The sequence below is a fragment of the Sphaeramia orbicularis genome, chromosome 17, assembly GCF_902148855.1.
Source record: "Sphaeramia orbicularis chromosome 17, fSphaOr1.1, whole genome shotgun sequence".
NCBI classification, from domain to species: domain Eukaryota; kingdom Metazoa; phylum Chordata; class Actinopteri; order Kurtiformes; family Apogonidae; genus Sphaeramia; species Sphaeramia orbicularis.
The window spans coordinates 27,478,980-27,497,448 of record NC_043973.1 but is presented as its reverse complement, the minus strand read 5'-3'; the positions used below and the strand labels follow the sequence as shown (position 1 = coordinate 27,497,448).

General features: G+C 37.7%; 1 protein-coding gene and 2 long non-coding RNA genes across 3 annotated transcripts; all 3 read left to right on the top strand.

The window, feature by feature from the left end:
* Nucleotides 1-911: 911 nt before the first annotated feature.
* On the top strand, nt 912-4,077 carry LOC115436567 (uncharacterized). Its single transcript, XR_003937848.1, has 2 exons — nt 912-992; nt 3,970-4,077. It is a non-coding gene; the product is annotated as an uncharacterized LOC115436567 (long non-coding RNA).
* A 5,652-nt stretch (nt 4,078-9,729) lies between these two features.
* LOC115436566 (uncharacterized) lies at nt 9,730-10,124 on the top strand. Its single transcript, XR_003937847.1, has 3 exons — nt 9,730-9,757; nt 9,886-9,988; nt 10,103-10,124. It is a non-coding gene; the product is annotated as an uncharacterized LOC115436566 (long non-coding RNA).
* Nucleotides 10,125-10,142: 18 nt separating this feature from the next.
* Nucleotides 10,143-13,825, top strand: LOC115437376 (GREB1-like protein). Its single transcript, XM_030160605.1, has 4 exons — nt 10,143-10,307; nt 11,152-11,352; nt 12,015-12,153; nt 12,762-13,825. The coding sequence occupies exons 1-4, from the start codon at nt 10,143-10,145 to the stop codon at nt 12,923-12,925; spliced, it is 669 nt and encodes a 222-aa protein (XP_030016465.1). The 3' UTR covers nt 12,926-13,825.
* Nucleotides 13,826-18,469: the final 4,644 nt, after the last annotated feature.

The window sequence follows — 18,469 nt, the reverse complement described above, 5'->3', positions numbered from 1 at the left end:
TATTTCAGGTGTTTTATTCTAAAGTTTTGCAGGCAAACAACAATTAAGGCCTATTTGCTGCCTCTCCTGTTCATCCTGGCTGACTGACTGACTGACTGGTAAAAAACCACAGGCCCACTCAGGTGCATGCTGGTCTCCCTTGGCGTTGCCTATTTATGCCCAGGTGCCCACGGTCTAAACCAAAAAGAAAAACAAAACAAAAAGTGCTAAATGCTAAAGAATGAAAATAATAACCATGAAAGTCAAAAAATATATTCTAAATATTAAACAATTAGCAAAAAAACCCACTAAATTACTGAACAAAAAAGTAAATTAACTGTCGAAAAAAACCTAAATGGACAAATAGCTCCTACAGTCATAATATTAAACATGTTCCAGAAGCAGAAGTGGGAAAAAATGCATGTCATATGTATGAGATAACATCACAGTCAGTCAGTTCTACTTGAATCCTCCTCCTCATACCTGTCCCACATGTGCAAGTCAACATCCACTTTTTCAGTCCTAAGGTAACACCTGTTTCAAATAATGAGGCACAAATAAATGCCTGCACAGGTGTGGAATGAAGCAGGTGGCTAATGCAACAAACAACAAACTAGAGAAAAGTGCAGCGTCTCTTTCTATGACTACAGCTCATTGGTATGACAACTTATTGACTGACTTCAAGGATGTCGTCTCCATAAATGTCATTCCTCTGAAAATGCAGACGTGGACAGTCCAGAGCTAATGCTAATACAGCTACACCTGAGCTAACGACAAAAAAGAAACAAACAAAAAAAAAAAAATCAGTAAGCAATTTATTTAAAACTATTAAACTGAAATAGGCTGTTCATCAGCTGATCAAAAGTTTAAGACCACAGCCTTTAAAAGCCAAAAGCTGTTGTTTCTGTGAGTTTTTGCTTTGATGCTCTTACAGAAAGCAATCATTCAGAGCCGACAGTTTCCTTTCCGATTCCTTGCTGCCTACAAAGTCATCATGGAGCTTCAGACATTTGGTGAGACACTCAATGGGCTTTAAACAGGGCTGAAACTCTGGAATTATTGTCTTCATGAAACCCACTTAATTGGATGTGAATCACTTTTAATTACCTCAGCCAAGGAGGTTATGTTTTTGCCAGGGTTTGTTTGTTTGTTTGTTTGTCTTTCCGTTAGTGTGCAACATAACTCAAAAAGTTATGGACAGATTTGGATGAAATTTTCAGGGTTTGTTGGAAATGGGATAAGGAAGAAATGATTAAATTTTGGTGGTGATCGGGGGTGGGGGGGCCCACGGGGGGGGGGGGTACAGACCACAAAATTTCATCAAAATCTGTCCATAACTTTTTCAGTTATGTTGCACACTAACGGACAGACAAACAAACAAACAGACAGACAAACAAACCCTGGCAAAAACATAACCTCCTAACTAGTTAGAACTAGAAGCACTCGGAGAGCGAAGACCTCCGCCAAGGCTGATCAGTGGCCCCCCCCCTGTGGGCCCCCCCACCCCCGATCACCACCAAAATTTAATCATTTCTTCCTTATCCCATTTCCAACAAACCCTGAAAATTTCATCCAAATCTGTCCATAACTTTTTGAGTTATGTTGCACACTAACGGACAGACAAACAAACAAACAAACCCTGGCAAAAACATAACCTCCTTGGTGGAGGTAATAATAAACTCTTTAAAAAGCAGGGGTAAAATCAACTAACTTTGCAACAAATGGAAGTGTTTGATATCATTATTAGTAGTTTTAAGCTCTTGTTAAGGCTCAGAATTTGACAAGAAATACTTCAAAAGTTTCAGAAATATAGAGGTAGAACATTCAGGATGATTAGAATAATCAACTAACTTTGCAACAAATGGAAGTGTTTGATATCATTATTAGTGGTTTTAAGCTCTTGTTAATGGTCAGAATTTGACAACAAATACTTAAGAAATTTCAGAAATATAGAAGTAGAACATTCAGGATAATTAGAATAATAATGTATTTAATAAGCAGGGGTAAAATCAACTAACTTTGCAACAAATGGAAGTGTTTGAGATCATTATTAGTGGTTTTAAGCTCTTGTTAAGGCTCAGAATTTGACAAGAAATACTTCAAAAGTTTCAGAAATATAGAGGTAGAACATTCAGGATAGTTACCTCCGCCAAGGAGGTTATGTTTTTGCCAGGGTTTGTTTGTTTGTTTGTCTGTCTGTCTGTCTGTCTGTCCATTAGTGTGCAACATAACTCAAAAAGTTATGGACAGATTTGGATGAAATTTTCAGGGTTTGTTGGAAATGGGATAAGGAAGAAATGATTACATTTTGGTGGTGATCGGGGGTGGGGGGGCCCACGGGAGGGGCGCAGACCACAAAATTTCATCAAAATCTGTCCATAACTTTTTGAGTTATGTTGCACACTAACGGACAGACAAACAGACGGACAGACAGACAAACAAACAAACAAACCCTGGCAAAAACATAACCTCCTTGGCGTAGGGGGGCCCACGGGGGCGGCCACTGATCAGCCTTGGCGGAGGTCTGCGCTCTCCGAGTGCTTCTAGTTTAATTTGTGTTTGGGAAGACTTTGAGAGATTCATGAAACATATTGATCAAAGAATACAACAGGATCAACAATTATTCATTCAAATGGGGGGATTTTGGCATCCATGCTGGCAACAGTCATGGCTTTAGGCATCGTGGTTTTGGATTCAAAGATGACATGAGTAAACTTTGATTATCAAAAGTCATAACTCAAGAATTCATTTACTAATGATCAAAAAACAGGATAAAATGAAAAGGTTATGAGGTATCCAAAAGGTCAAAAGTCACAAAACACTCCTCTGTTCATTATTCAACACCATTCTCAATACTTTATGAAAATAGTCTCTAAATAAAGACAGCCTCATCTCAACCCAATTTGAGACTAGGGCTGTGTATTGGCAAGAATCTGGTGATACAATACAAATCACAATATTAGGGTCACGATTCCATATATCACGATATATCATGATACTGTTAAAAGGCTTTTTGTTTGTTTGTTTGTTTGTTTTTTTTAATGATTATTTCCTTGAAGACTTGAATTACACCAGAAATATGTACAAATACTAAAAACATTTTTATTTGATCACAACAGGATCTAATGTTATATCACAAAATTTTCCTGTGTTAAAACTTAAATTATATTTTACAGACATTACAGCTTAAGATCCTGTTCAAATGTTCATATTCTATTAATTCATAACTAACATCATAACATTATTTTTGTGCAATCCCAACGAAGGAACTAACATTATTTAATAAAACAGTGTTAAATAATAATAAATAAAATATAAACAAAAAAAAAAAAATGAACCTCGACAATATCTGCATTTGTATAAATACCTAAAAATATCGATACAGTATTTTTTAATATCGATACAGTATTGTGAAATGAAATATTGCGATATATTGCAGAACCGATATTTTCTTACACCCCTACTTGGGACACTGTGAAATGTGAATAGAATACAGTGATTTGCAAATCTCATAAACCCATATGTGATTCACAAAAGACCACAGCAAACATGAAATGTTTAAACTAAGGCTAAAATATGAGTTTATGAGATTTGCAAGTCAATGGAATATGGTTTTATTTCTATTTTACACAACATCCCTTTTTGTAAACAGGGGTCATATATGAGCCTAGACAGAAATACTGTTGATGGAAACTGCAAAAAGGCTTTGTTTTGTAGTTGCTCTCTATAGTTGTGATCTTTGAAAAGCTAAAACTGAGAATCTAATACTGTATTATACTGTATTTGTGCTGTTATTCGTATTCTTTGTGTATTAACTAAAAGTAAGCCTTGTTTAATATCGACAGGAGGAGGTTTCACAGGATTGCCCAGTTTTCAGACCAACAGCTGTTTACAGATTCACCACAACCCTTTCTTTCCTTATTAAATGTCACTCTTACATAATCCAAACCCAACAAACCCATTCACTACTTTTATATCCCTTTCTTTTAGCCTCAGCGACAAAGAAACCACAATCCTCTGTTAAAGAAATCCTCAAGGGAATCCAGAAAAAGATTCCCCAGAGCAGGCAATTTAAAAGCCTGGACTGGGCCACAACAGAAAAAAGTCAGATGAAAGTGACTCTTGGAGTGCCGTTTCTTTACCGACAGTACTGTTTGAAAAAGACCCAGCTGCTGAAGGCCAAGTAAGAGAACTTTACAACCAACTCACAATTCAGGAGGTTTTCACATTTATCATGATAATTATGTGTATTATGATTTGTTTTTTCTGATGTAACACAGTGCTCATAATGTGCTCATAATCAATTTCTGAGCATTGTCTGCATGTGAGGAGGTGTATGTTTTGAGGAGCAACAAGCAAAGAAAAGTAATAATGGAAAATCGTAAAAATATTCAAGATAAAGAGGTCTGCACAAAAATGCCAAAAAATGTGCAGTCATAAGCTCAGAGGGTTAAGATCTGAAGTGATGAAATGTGTGTGCGTGCGTGCGTGTGTGTGTGTGGTGGTGGTGGGGGTCTAAATTACTTCGCTGAGCTCACTCTCACAACAGTAAAATGCAGTATACAACTGCAGTAGTAAAATGAATTCAAAATGTATTAATATAATCGGCTAAAATTTGCTTAGAGGTCTTATTTCTGTCTTTGTGCATAAGAAATCAATATAAAAGAATCCCCAAAGGAACTTTGTGTTGGTAAATGCAAGTTATGCAAATTTACAGGATTTCAGTTATGTGTCAACATGTTGATGGTCATATGTACTAAGTTTTCAGGTCAAAAATGTCCAATTTCATCACAATTAATGCTATATTTTCATGTCACAAATGGCCAAGTTATATTTTAACTGAATTTACCTGAAAAACAAATATTCTATTCTTTTATATTCCCCAATTTTTCTTGCAAGATTATATACTACATATCACATGTTTTATTTTTACAGGTTGCAATATGGAGTAGGGTGCTGATCCATCCTGCTTAAGTTACGCCAATACATACATTAAGAATCCAATCCAACTTTATTTGTAAAGCACTTTAAAACAACTGCAGTGGACCAAAGTGCTGCACAGAAGAAAAATTAAAACTAAATTGGAAGTATAAAATACTGAATAGATTTAAAGACATAGAAACTGTACAAAAACGAAAAAAAAAAAAAAAGCTCTACACAGAAGAATAAATAAAACCCAAATAAAAAGAATAAAATGCAAGAATAGATTAAAGAGACATACAATTAAAAACAATACAAATAAAATAAACAAATAAATAGAATAGATAAATAAGAACAATAAGTCGCACACGTCATATGTGACGTGTCACAAGAATGTCACACGTCACTTTTTAAATCAACAGTTTTCTAATAATAAGCATTTTTGTAAAGAAATAACAATTCTATATTGTTATTTACTCTTTAGTATGATGATAAACTATACAATAAATAATTCTGATCCTAGTTTTTGCACAGGGATCATTTGTGGAAACGGTGACATGGCTGCCGAGCATCAGTATGATGGGATCTGTAACAACCATGTCACATCCGTCCGCTGCCACATTTTGTGTTTTTGTGTCAGCTGTTATTGTTTTAGATCCACAATACTAACATTTATGAATAAGAGGATAATTAGCAATAATAAGTATATAAGTTTGTTACTAATAAAGTACTGGTACTGACCAGATCATCATGGGTAATGTCACATCCGCCCACCAGCAAAAGTTTTCACATACACGTGCTATTCAAAATCCAATATTTATGAAAATAGAGCCTCCACTGTCAAATAATATCAGTAGTCTGTGCACAAATGTATTAGCATTATTTCAACACAGTTCTATGCATCTCTTACAACTTTTTTTTTTTTTTTTTGGACAAAAATGGCCACTCATTTGACCCCCTATGTAAATTTTAGCCAAATAGCGTATTAGTAACCCCTGACCATTTTACAGGCACAACTAGGAATAAAACCTAATATATTTAACAGGTTTGTCAGTATCTGCATGTTTCTACTGTGTCGCTCTGATTATTTCTGTATTTGTTTCATAAACTATTTGACCATTTGTGCTTAAACAAAAAATAAAATTAGGAAACATTTTAGCTGAACAGTGACTGAAAACAGTGAACTGGTGGTTTAGCCTACAACACAGTTTCCATCATTAGCCTTTGTAGCGCTCATGTTTAAAAATGTATACAGACCACAAAATGTATACAATGCATTGGAATTCTACTGTTGCAAAATTGTTAAATAAAGACTGGACAGTTATTAACTTTTTCACTTTTCAATCTCTTCTCGAGAGTGGAAGGCTAACATATCTGAGCTCTGCGAAGCTATTCACTGTAAGCTAACAGCAGCTAGCATCTACCGATGACAGAGGAAGAAGAAAAACATAAAGAAGTAACCAGAAAAGGAAGGATCCTACCTGCGACCGGGACCGAAGAGCAGAAAGAAGGACCAGAACCAGGACCGGACATCGGCCGAGAAGGACCGGGACCGGGACCGGACTCCAGTGGCAGACATCGACTGGGAGGCGATTTCTACCATGAGGACGGTAAGAACAGACATTTGAACTTCTGAACTAGCTTATGTACTGTACCACACTGTGGTCCAGCCAGCCCCTAGGGTTTTTCATGTGGCTATTTATCTGTTAATAACGGTAAAGTAAATTAGCTAAAATGGTTTTAAGGCTATTTTTCCTCCATAAGTATTTCACTATTAGCACCAACACTGTGACCTACTTTTACTGTGTACTTTTGGAGTAGTCATACTTCAAATACTTAGTGGAAAAATGTATTTTATTCATCATTGAATTTAGTCTTTTACACTATTTCAGACAAAAACACTTGTACCCTGGAAGGGATTTTGGAGTATGATTACTCTAAACGTACTCGGTAAAAGTAGTTTATAGTATTTGTGCTAATAGTATATGAAATAATAATGCCAAATATTCCAGATTCATGAGGTGCCTGTTGGAAAAATTAATTTTAATCATCATTGAATTTAGTCTTAAAGCTTATTTCAGATGTAAACACATACTTTTGTAGCCTGGAAGAGATTTTGGAGAATGATTACTCCAAACGTACACAGTAAAAGTACTTTATAGTGTTTCTGCTAATACTATATGAAGTAATAATACCAGAAATTCCAAATTCATGAAATACTTATTGGAAAAATTTATTTCATTCATCGTTGAATTTAGTCTTTTACACTGTTTCGGACAAAAAAAACACTTTTGTAGCTTGGAAGGGATTTTGGAGTATGATTACCAGATAAGTACACAGTAAAAGTAGTATCTAGCGTTAGTGCTGATAATATATGAAGTACTAATACCAAATATTCCAGATACATGACATACTTATTGGAAAATGTATTTTATTCATCATTGAATTTAATTTTAAAGCATATTTCAGACAAAAACAAACACACTTTTGTAGCTTGGAAGGGATTTTGGAGTATGATTACTAGATACTAGTTACTAGATGGATTGACATTTTTACAGGTAAAGTTCTCAAATTTGAAATGTAAATTGTCAAGACATTGGTCTGTTGGCAAATGGTGTGTGTCAGTCCATACCTACCAACTGCAACTTTATATATACACCCTTGTTTTCACAAAAATTTTCAGGCAAGGGGGGAAAAAATAAAAAATTTCTTTGTGTTTCTAAGTGTACACCTTTTTACCACATACGTCACATAAACAGCAAAAATGACCACTATAGTACAAACTACAGGGTGTTACCTTTACAAAGAGCCCATTCTTTTATCTGTACTCCAAATGGTTGAAGAACAGCTGTAATTTTAATTTGGAGAGGTATTTTACAGGCGTTTTAAGTCAAATCACCCCGGATGATAATTAAAGTACTCATGTCATCTAAATAAAACTTAGGCTAAAGCAGGACTGCATGAAAAACTAATGTAAACATTGTCAGATTATTTAACAAAACTCAGAATAAGACTGATATTGAAGAAAATCTCAGGTATATTTGTAAGAATTAATTTTACATGAATCTGAGACAAAAACCAAAGCAAAACTCATCAAAAATCACTCAATCACTCAATTTTGTAAAAACTTTTTGAAAAAACTGATGTTGATGAAAAACTGATAACACTGAATAGGAAAGAGAAAAAATATGGATTAACTGACTTGTTGACACTGTTTTCAACAACTAAAACCAAAAAAATCACCCTGCCCTGAAACAAACCACATCCAAATCACATGAGATCAAAAGCAGAATTAGTAATTAGCATGAAAAACTTCAATGATTCAATGCTTACATCATTTCTGTTCTTTACAGCGACCGAGGATCCGGAGCACTTTGCCCCCAATTGACGTCAGCCCCCCACCAGCAGGACCTGTGCCTTCCACCTCCAGGGACCCCCAGACCGTCCGGGGCACAGGGGCATCCCCCTGGCCTCTGCCTCCAGCTGTCCGACTGTCCCAGCTGAGGCAGGTGTATGGAAAAACAGCCCCTTGCCCTCCACCTCTGGCTGTCCGGAGGCAACCGACACACCGGAGTGGAGCAGCGCCCCCCTTTCCTCCACATCCAACTAACTGGAGCAGAGCAGCAGCCCCCTTGCCTCTGCCTGCAGCTGTCCGCTTGTCCAGACTGAGGCAAGCGTATGGAGTGACAGCCCCCTGCCCTCCACCTCGGGCTGTCCGGAGGCAACCGCCTGTCCAGAGTGGAGCAGCAGGCCCCTACCCTCCACCTCCGGCTGTCCGGAGTTTGCTTGACTCCCCCAGCTGTCTGGAGCAGCAGCCCTCTGCATCTGCCTGTCTGGAGCAGAGTGGCAGCAGAGTGACAGTAGCAGAGTGGCAGCCCCCTTCCCAGAGTGGAGCAGCCCCCAACTGCTCAGAATGGAGTGACAGCCCCCTGCCCTCCACCTCCTGCTGTCCAGAGGCCCAAAACACTTCAGAGTGGAGCGACAACCCCCTGCCCTCCACCTCCCGCTGTCCAGAGGCCCCCGACACCTCAGAGTGGAGCGACATCCCCCTTCCCTCCACCTCCCACTGTCTGGAGGCCCCTGACTGTCCACCGTGGAGTGACACTCCAGACAGGAGCAGCAGCTTCCTGGACCACAGGAAGAGGACCAGTACAGATCCAGACCAGCCACAGGTGTCATGTCCAGTCGGGACCTGACGATAGGGCATGGGACCCACAACGGGTCCAGGTCATGTATTCAATTATATTTGATATTTTTTAATATTGTCAAAGCTCAAGTGCAATGGGATTTCATCTACAACTTTCTTGCTCTTTTTGTTGTCAGCAGCAGGACGAGGAAATATTGAGGCATGAGAGGAGACAACATGGACTTTGGTTTGAATCAACAACAGCAGACTTGGTCTCTAAACGTAAGTCAAAGTGTTGGTGTCTGAAGATGCATTTTTCTATATCTCTGATCAGAAATGTCCACCACAGTTGAATATTTGTCTGTAGACAGGTGACACATTTAGTTGTTGAATTGGAAATTGCTGTTCAATTGTTGGTCAGTGTTGTGTATTTTTGTTGATAACTGTCCATTTTGGGATCATTTGTTAATTTTATTCATCATTTTTGTTGCAGACCAGAGGAGAGAGACCATAGGAAGAGGACCAGTACAGATCCAGACCAGCCACAGGTGTCATGTCCAGTTGGGACCTGACGATAGGGCATGGGACCCACAACAGGTCCAGGTCATGTATTCAATTGGATTTAATATTTTTTGATATTGTCAAAGCTCAAGTGCAATGGGATTTCATCTACAACTTTCTTGTTGTTTTTGTTTTCAGCAGCAGGACGAGGAAATGCAATCGTCTCCAGATGTAAGTTGACGTGTTGGCCTCTGAAGATGCATCTGATCAGAAATGTCCACCACAGTTGTACATTTGTGTTGTTGTGTGTCAGTGGGTGTCACAGTGGATAACCTGGGTCTAATTTGACTGTGTTTCAGGAAAGACAACAGCGAAGTAGATCCTCTGTGAAGGAGGAGGCCTGTCTGATGGAGCCGTTCATCCATCGGTGGTCATTTACCATCAGATCCAGTAGATCCAGAGGTCAGTTCAAATCCACTTCCTGTTTCCTCAGGACCCACATTTACAAAAACACATCATGAAAACAACTCTTCGACATTCAAATAGTGTTTAATGATTCACTCTTGATGTTTCTAGATGTGGGTGTAGATGACATCAGGAGGACATTGTGACATTAATGTTTTGTGTGTTTGTGTGCAGGTACAACTGTGAGGAGGTGGATTTTAATCTGAGGGTGAACAGCAGTGGGCTGTTGCTGTGTCACTTCAACAATTTCAGCTTCATGAAGAAACACATTCCACTTGGGGGGAACAAAGACTTTCTGGTCAAACCTAAACTCATGGTAAGTGTTATATTCATACAGTCTAGACCTGGAGTGTCAAACTCATTTTAGTTCAGGGGCCACATCCTCCCAATATGATCTGAAGTGGGCTGGACCAGTAAAATAATGACGTAATGTATAAATAATGTCAACTCCAAACTTTTCTCTATGTTTTAGATTGAAAAAGTAAAATTACATTTTGAAAATGTTTACATTTACAAATAATCCTTTAGCATGAACAACCATGAAAAAACTTAAATGTATTAAGAAAAATAAGTACAATTTTAACAATATTCTGCCTCAGTTTATCATTTACACAAGTGCATTACAATTTACAGATCATAGTGGAAACATTTAGGAGTAACAACAACAGTAACGGACATAATATTGTTAAAATTGCATTTCTCCTCAGACATTTCTGGTTTTATATTTGTTCAGATTTTTTACGTTTTTAGTGTAATGATAGTTTATAAATGTAAACATTTTCATGTAATTTTACTTTTACACTAAAACAAAGAGAAGATTTTGCAGTTGTCATTATTTATAGGTTATTATGATAGTATTTTACAGGTCTGACCTACTTGAGATTGAATTGGGCCGAATGTGGAACCTGAACTAAAATGATTAATATTTTCAGTGTAACTTCTGCGTTTCACAAAGTTCATCCCGCAGGCCAAATTGGACCCTTTGGCAGGCCAGTTTTGGCCCCAGGCCGTATGTTTGACATCTGTGATCTAGACCTTTCTCTGGGAGTTACATACATGCTTTGTATCCTATCATCATATACAATGTTATGTGATTTTTGTCTCCATATCAGTTAATATATTACACTATTCAAAGCTGAACTGATTTCTCTTACCTCTAGGAAATAGAAAATCCTGTCCCAATCAGACCAGCGCAGTACGTCTGCGCCCCAGACAGTGAGCAGACCCTCCTGGACGCCCCGGCCCAGTTCCTTCTAGAAAAGTTCCTCCAGAGCTGCAGCCATAGACTGTTTCCAATGGCTGTTGAGAACAGAGATAACCCAGTTCTGTCCATCGACAGCTACCTCAGCCTCAGCCCAGAGGTAAGAGCTGCCCTGGGATTACAGTTAAAAACAAGAAGGAGCATCATCCCTTTGACTTTAAAGCACAGTGCACAATGGTCCGAGTAATGTGAGCGTCTGTGAGCTGTTGTTGAAGCTTTAACATGCTGATATTTATCTGCTTGAGTCCCACTGTTTGAGGAAAATCTTAGATGTGTTCAGTTTTAAAATAAGAAACACCTGTTGTCAGGGTTTATTTCAAATGTCTTCAGTAGTTTAAAGTTTCTAGAATGTTCTCAGCCCTCAGAGGAGCACTCTGCAGATGTTAGATGTTACCCACCATCTGTTTTACTCAGAACATTCTGACCTGCATCCATGCACGTGTGCAAACATTGAATGCTAACTGTGCATATTTGGACTGTGCAAAAGAGGCGATAACTGAGTCCCGTTGCACACCTTTGCACATCCTGAGTACATGCATTCCTAAACACATTTTTGGTGTTAGTTTTTAATTTTCTTATGGAAATAAATCACAGCACATTCTTGCATATAAATCAACCAATAACTCTGTAAGTAGAGAACCTCTAATGATTCACCACAGGGACCACTATGGCTTTGTAATGGTTCTTTAATTTACTGTAACAGGCGATCGGAGTACTTTTCATTACTGCTGAGTGGTTTATCTTGTTTTACTTTTACCATAGATTACTGTGTGCTACTTCAGCTCTCGTCCACACTCCACCAACCTGAACCACCAGGGTCTGGTGTTCAGCGGCCTGTTGCTGTACCTCAGCGACTCCTTCATTGTCTCTGGACTCCTCAAGAAATTCCGTTTCCTCCAAGGTGACTCATCAGACATATTACTCGTGCATGTCTCTGTTTTTTTCTGTTTTGTAAGGTAGTTGAAGTGATTCTTTTGTGTTGTCAGTGATTTCTGTGAGTTTGCTGCTGTCTTCCTTTGACTCTTAGGCTACATTCAGACTTCAAGCAAATGTGGCCCAAATCAGATTTTTTTTGCCCATATGTGACCTGTATCTGATCTGTTAAAGACAGTTTAAACAGCACAAATCTGATTTTTTCAAATCCGACCCAGGACACTTTCAAATGTGGTCCTAAATCTGATACGTATCTGATATTTTGCAATGCGACTTCAGTCTTATGTTTGGCTGTGAAATGGGCATTAAATTCTGTTCTAAGTAGTCTTAAAAAGGTCTTAAAAAGTCTTAAGTTTTACTTGTAGAAACCTTTAGGAACCCTGTAAATATTCTATTAAATATGCTGCTGATGAAGAACATTTAAATTCTTTTATTATTTTCTATAAATAATCCAGGGCAAAGTTCATTTCACCACAGCAGCTCATCTCAGTGAACCACTAGTGGGGGTTTCAGATAAACTCTCTGCCTCTGATTTCCGTCTCATCTTTTACGTTTCCTCTTCCGTCATGTCCTCAGGTGCCACCCTCTGTGTGATCTGCCAAGACAGAAGCTCCCTGCGTCAGACCATCGTCAGACTGGAACTGGAAGACGAATGGCAGTTCCGCCTGTGGGACGAGTTTCAGACGGCCAACTGCAGCGCAGATCGACCCCTCTACTTTCTGACAGGCCGCCACAATTGACCTGAAACCAGAAATTAGATTTGATTAAAAAAAAAAAAAAAACAGCCAGCGACCACACATGTTGCTGTTCCTGTGGAAGGTCAGAGTGGATACACTGGAACGGAAAACCCCCAAAGTGCCCCCCACCCCTGTGAGCGGACCTAACACAGCTTTCCTTAACTCTGCACTATCCCTGGTCAGCGTATGTTGCCTTGTGTTTGAAGCTGGGCTCATCTCCACTTGACTTCTACTGATACAGACTTTGCTGTGACAAAAAAACACAGCTGAAAATGAACTCTATTTGTTTTGTTCTTGTATTTTGCATAAATACACGCTCCCCAATTGATAATGTGACTATTTGAAGATTGTATTGTGTACAGGGACTCTGCGTATGTCCTGTCCGGGGCATACCTTTATATCTCAGGGTTTATAGTAAAAGAGAGGTTCTTTAAAAGGGTAAAGCTGTTTTCTCCCTGTTCACAGTGTATTTTTTGGCATTAACTTATGTTGGCACCAAAGACATCCTCTGCTGCACCTTGCCTTTTCCCTTCACATCCGTTTTCCCTTCTTCTTCACTCCTTGAACTCTCTCATAACAAAACAAATTTAAGCAGGTGTTTAGCTGGTACTGATCATACACTAGTGTATTACAAGAGTATCACATTCTATAATTATCATGCAGTATTATCACAGGATTAAAATGGTTACACTCATGTGCCTCTCAGATATTTATGTGGTATCGATACTGCATAATTTTCACATTAATTCATCCAAATAATGAACAGTGTGGTCATTTCCTTTGGTGACTGTAGGATGTTAATGTGTCTGTTGTGGCCTGAATATACAACACATGACCACATAGTTTTAATTTTACATTTCATCAATTAGTGTTTCTTTGTAGATCTGTAAGATAAAGCAACATAAAAAAAAAAAAAATAATAGAGTTCGCCCTCAGTGTCAAGCCTAATCACTGCCAAATACAACACTGACTGTGCCTGGGATCTCACCCAAATATCAGCTTTTATCCAAAGAAACAGAGAACAAAGTGAAATTGCAAACAGCTCACCACACCACTTCATATACTTGAAAGGAAAATGTTATATATATATTTCTGCACAGGGTTGTCCAAAGAACATACCTTAGGTAATATTTCATACAGATGTCATTGTTCAAGTCCCTAATTTTTTGGACTAATGAGAATGAAGAAACCATGTAACTGTGAGGCAAAAAGGTGAAGAAAAGGAAGATTTTGACTGTGGACTGCTGTTGTGTTTAAAGCTGTGTTTACATTATTAATATATTGTATCATCCCCTTTACAACTGAGGGCCACTAATATTTGTTTTTTAATCTTGTGTAACTTTTGCCAGTATATTTTGGTCATTTTGTCTTTATACATTTTATGTTTCGTGAAGATAAGAAGAATCTACCTAGATGTGTCCTCACTGTTAAAGGTCCTGTACAGACTTTCTGTGTGATCTTAAAAAAGTCTCATTTTTAGATATATGCGTGATCATAGTCCACAATTTAAAATATTATCAGCACCAAAATAAATTATTTCCAAATGCTACTTCCAGCTACCCTGGTCAGGTCGGACAAGACTGGACTGATTTACAGCAGACTTATGTCACTATGACAACACAACACCAACTGGCAGAGTTTAGTAGTGAGACGAAAGCTGAACAAGTGAGGAGTCTATCTATCTATCTATCTATCTATCTATCTATCTATCTATCTATCTATCTATCTATCTATCTATCTATCTATCTATCTATCTATCTATCTGTCTATCTGTCTGTCTGTCTGTCTATATATACATATTAATATTATATTCTACTTTATCTGAGCAAATTTTTTCACCTATGTCTGAGCTTTTTAAAGATTTTAACCCTTTGATTGCCAGTTTTTTTTCCCTGTCAACTTTTTCTTTTTTTGATTAAAATAAAAACCAGAATATAAAAAAAACGTACAACATGCAAAGTATATATTTTTGTTAGTGTTTTTGCATTATTTCTTGTGCAGTGTCAAATACCCATACTGCTAAGCAAAAAAAGTGCACTTTTCATAAAGACCCTATGAAAATATTATAAATTGATATTATAATTGAGCTAATTTTTTTCACCAACATGACAGACTTAAGTGTTGAAATAAATATTTTTTTAAAAAAGATTTTAACCCTTTCAATGCCTTTTTGTTTTGTTTGGGTTTTGTTGTCATGAGGCCACCATGTTTTTAGACGATGATGAATGTAAAGTGTGTAAAATCCATTCAGCAGTCCCTAATGCTTAAGTTACTTAATGTTAAGTAGTATGTGTGTTAAAACATTGGTGTTGCACCAGTTTGACTCAAGTTGGCTATTTTTTCATTAGAGGATTTGTGTTAAATTTGCTGACCAAGGTTTTTCTGACAGATAAAAAAGGCCACGAGTTTAACACTGAAGTTGTTGTAAAGATATTTACAAGACATTGGCATAGAAACAGAATCCGCTTTGCGAATTAACCAATAAAAACAAAGAAACCCATCTGTTATATCAGAAAAGTCCTTTTTTTTTTTTTTTTTTTTTTTTTTTTTTAAAGAATTATTTTCCACTGTTTTCTTGGTGGGTTGTAAAAAACCTAAAGAGGAATTTGAGTTTGACATTAAAATTGAATAAGCTAATCTAAAATACATAGTTTTTCAAGGCCAGCTGCACTCTTAGAATGAGAAAAGCCAAAATTATTTTTAAACAAGTATTTTTTGGGATTTAGCTTTGTGACTGGAAAGAAAGAAAGAAAGAAAGAAAGAAAGAAAGAAAGAAAGAAAGAAAGAAAGAAAGAAAGAAAGAAAAAGAAAAGAGATCTCTGTATCTTTGCATGCATTTTAATCAAGTTTTAAAAGACAACACTGTCAGCTGAATAGTACTTGATTACATGATAATGATTCTAGCAGTTGCACCAGGCCAATCTGCATTAAAATGAAGGAACTGATAAAGGTCTCTCTAATTAGGATGGTGTTTACATCAGGCTTTACATACATCTATTAGACTACCCTTATCAACATCCTCCAAAGCCAGGCTCTCTGTGATAATGCACCACTGACTGTTGTTGTTGAGATGCCCATTTTGGATGTTTCCCAGTATTCTTGGTAATGATGTGAAATCTACAGATGTTATTATGATGGTGATACAATCTTTTCATGGCTGTGACTTTGTTCATGATTATCATGGTCATTTAGGTTTTGTATCTTGCACTCTTCTGCATATCCCCTCTCATGCCTTTGCCTGGTGGTAGTCATCGCAGTCTCCTTTAGGCAGACTGCTATGAACACATTATGGATGGGTGCATTAGTGAGTGATGCAGAGCCCGGGCTGGCTTGCCTTGTTTTCATGTGAGAGTGCATCATTAGAAAATGTTCCACTTGGCAGGGAAGCGCGTATTAACTGCAACCGCAATGAAATGAGGTTGTGATAGATGGTTAAAGTTATACAGGACTATTAGGTTGAAATATGAACCTCTCAATTGTCATGATGAAACAGAGGGCTATTTGTGTGGTGATCAGTGCATTGAGAGACAATTGGAATCTGCAAAGACTGATACAATACATTATAGATAGTGGGCTCAGAGCTGAAAGAGTACAGAAAAAGTAATCATGCCTCCACAGAATAGTTTAGAGCTACTGTTCAATTCAGGGCTCTATAAATTCATTTAAGTTACCACCAACATCACAAGCATTGTGATGAGACCTTAGGGAGATTTGCAAACAGGACCTTGTCTAAGCCCTGTTTTGGACTCTGATGTTCCGTAGAGCACAGGGAAGCAAGCCAATTATGATCGTCCACTGAAGACACTTTAATGGCATCAAAGGCTTAAAATAGTCTGCATATGCCTCAGTGTGACCTTAACGGGCCACGGTGTCAATATGATAGTACACAGCACAAAGAAAATTAGAATCATTTAGATGTGATTCAGAAGCAGACGCAGGAACAACAGCGTCCTTTTACATAACGCCACAAACCAATTAAGCATGCTCATAATCGCTTATTATGTTTCCATGGTGATCTCTCAGTTCTTTTTCCACAAGAACACAAACTTTACAACCTAATTCTCCTTTAACGTCATAGATATGAGCTGAAATGTGTAAATTGCTTAATAATTGTGCAGACGTCGCTGTGTGACATTTGTCTGATTCGTATTCCTCAGATATGAATAACATTAAATGGCACGTAGATGATTAAAACCAGAAATTCTTGGTAGACGTCTGAGTGCTGTGATATCACCGACGCTTTGTCTAAACTTAGACTTTCTTTCACTGAACCGACTCTGTCTTAAACTATCAACGAATCCAATTCCAAACCCATTAGCATTTAATATTACTGTAATTACTGTGTACATTTCATTATGTTCTCACTATATTAAATGACTGCTCAGTGTGGAGGGAGGGCTATAGTTTAATCTCTTTCAGTATTACTGTGTGCCACAGTACTCAAAACAGCATTAAGAGGCACATAATCAGAGGGAACTAATTGCCTATGATTGCATAAATGAAGTGCTTCACTCTCATCAAGGCTGTTGCTGATGTCCAGTCTCTTACCGCCTTAGGAGAGGAAGGCAGTTGACCACAATGCAGAAAACCTTGGAGACAGCCACTAGTGGGTAATGTGAGGAAACCAAAGATTTAATATGTCCACAGGGGGGTTATGAGGGCAGGGGGTGTTATCACCACTGATATTTTTTTCGTGTCATCAGAGTTGCCTTCGCTTCACAGACAGAGAGAGGGGGAAAAAAACCACGAATGCCCACCATTTGAGAAATGAATTTATCGAAGCTGCTGTCTTTTTCCCCATTAGTAAGTGTTTAGTTCAGCGTTTTAAATAATTGCGTTACCAGGAATGATATTTAAAATACATTTGGGAGTCAATGAGGCGGGAAAGTGCCTACATGTTTTGCTGATGACACCCGGGCCATTTGGAAGACATCAAAGTAGAGAGGAGGTAGCCCAGATGCATATTATAAACTCATTATGTATATCATTTAAAAGGATGTACTCCAGCCGCAAAAACAATATTCCTAGTCTCTCTCTGGTAATGTGTGTTTTCAAAGTTGAAACTCTTACTCGCCTTCAGTTTAATGTGGCATCTATTACCAAACTGTAACATAAAATAAATGACCTTGATTTCCATACCAGAACAGTCATTAAGGTATAGATGAGATACAGCCATGCTTCTGTGTTTTCAGATGCGAAGGTAAAACCCCTTTACAAATATCATATTTTTCTCCACCTGTGGTGCAGACCTTGTTTTCCACTGAGCTCGCAGACATCTTGATGGACTCTGACAAAGAGGTGGATAAACAGACATTAAAATATGTGTATTGTAATGTGTTGCTTATATATATATTAAACACAGTATATTTCAAGATAAAGAGATAATCTGAGCAATATGATCAAGCTTCCAAACATACAAAGGTGATTTTAAGTCATTATTGCCAGTCATGTAAAAATATAGTAAATGGAGAAATAAAAAATAGAATCTGTTTTACTATCAGCGCTGGGAAATGGCTGTCAATCCTTCAAAAGAAATGTTTGTCAGAT

What these genes read in the sequence shown, in the direction of transcription:
- LOC115437376 (XM_030160605.1), top strand. Translation starts at nt 10,143, where the DNA reads ATGTTTTGTGTGTTTGTGTGCAGGTACAACTGTGAGGAGGTGGATTTT. An exon ending in ACCTCAGCCTCAGCCCAGAG is followed by an intron (nt 11,353 to 12,014) that starts GTAAGAGCTGCC and finishes CTTTTACCATAG; the next exon opens with ATTACTGTGTGCTACTTCAG. An exon ending in GAAATTCCGTTTCCTCCAAG is followed by an intron (nt 12,154 to 12,761) that starts GTGACTCATCAG and finishes TCATGTCCTCAG; the next exon opens with GTGCCACCCTCTGTGTGATC.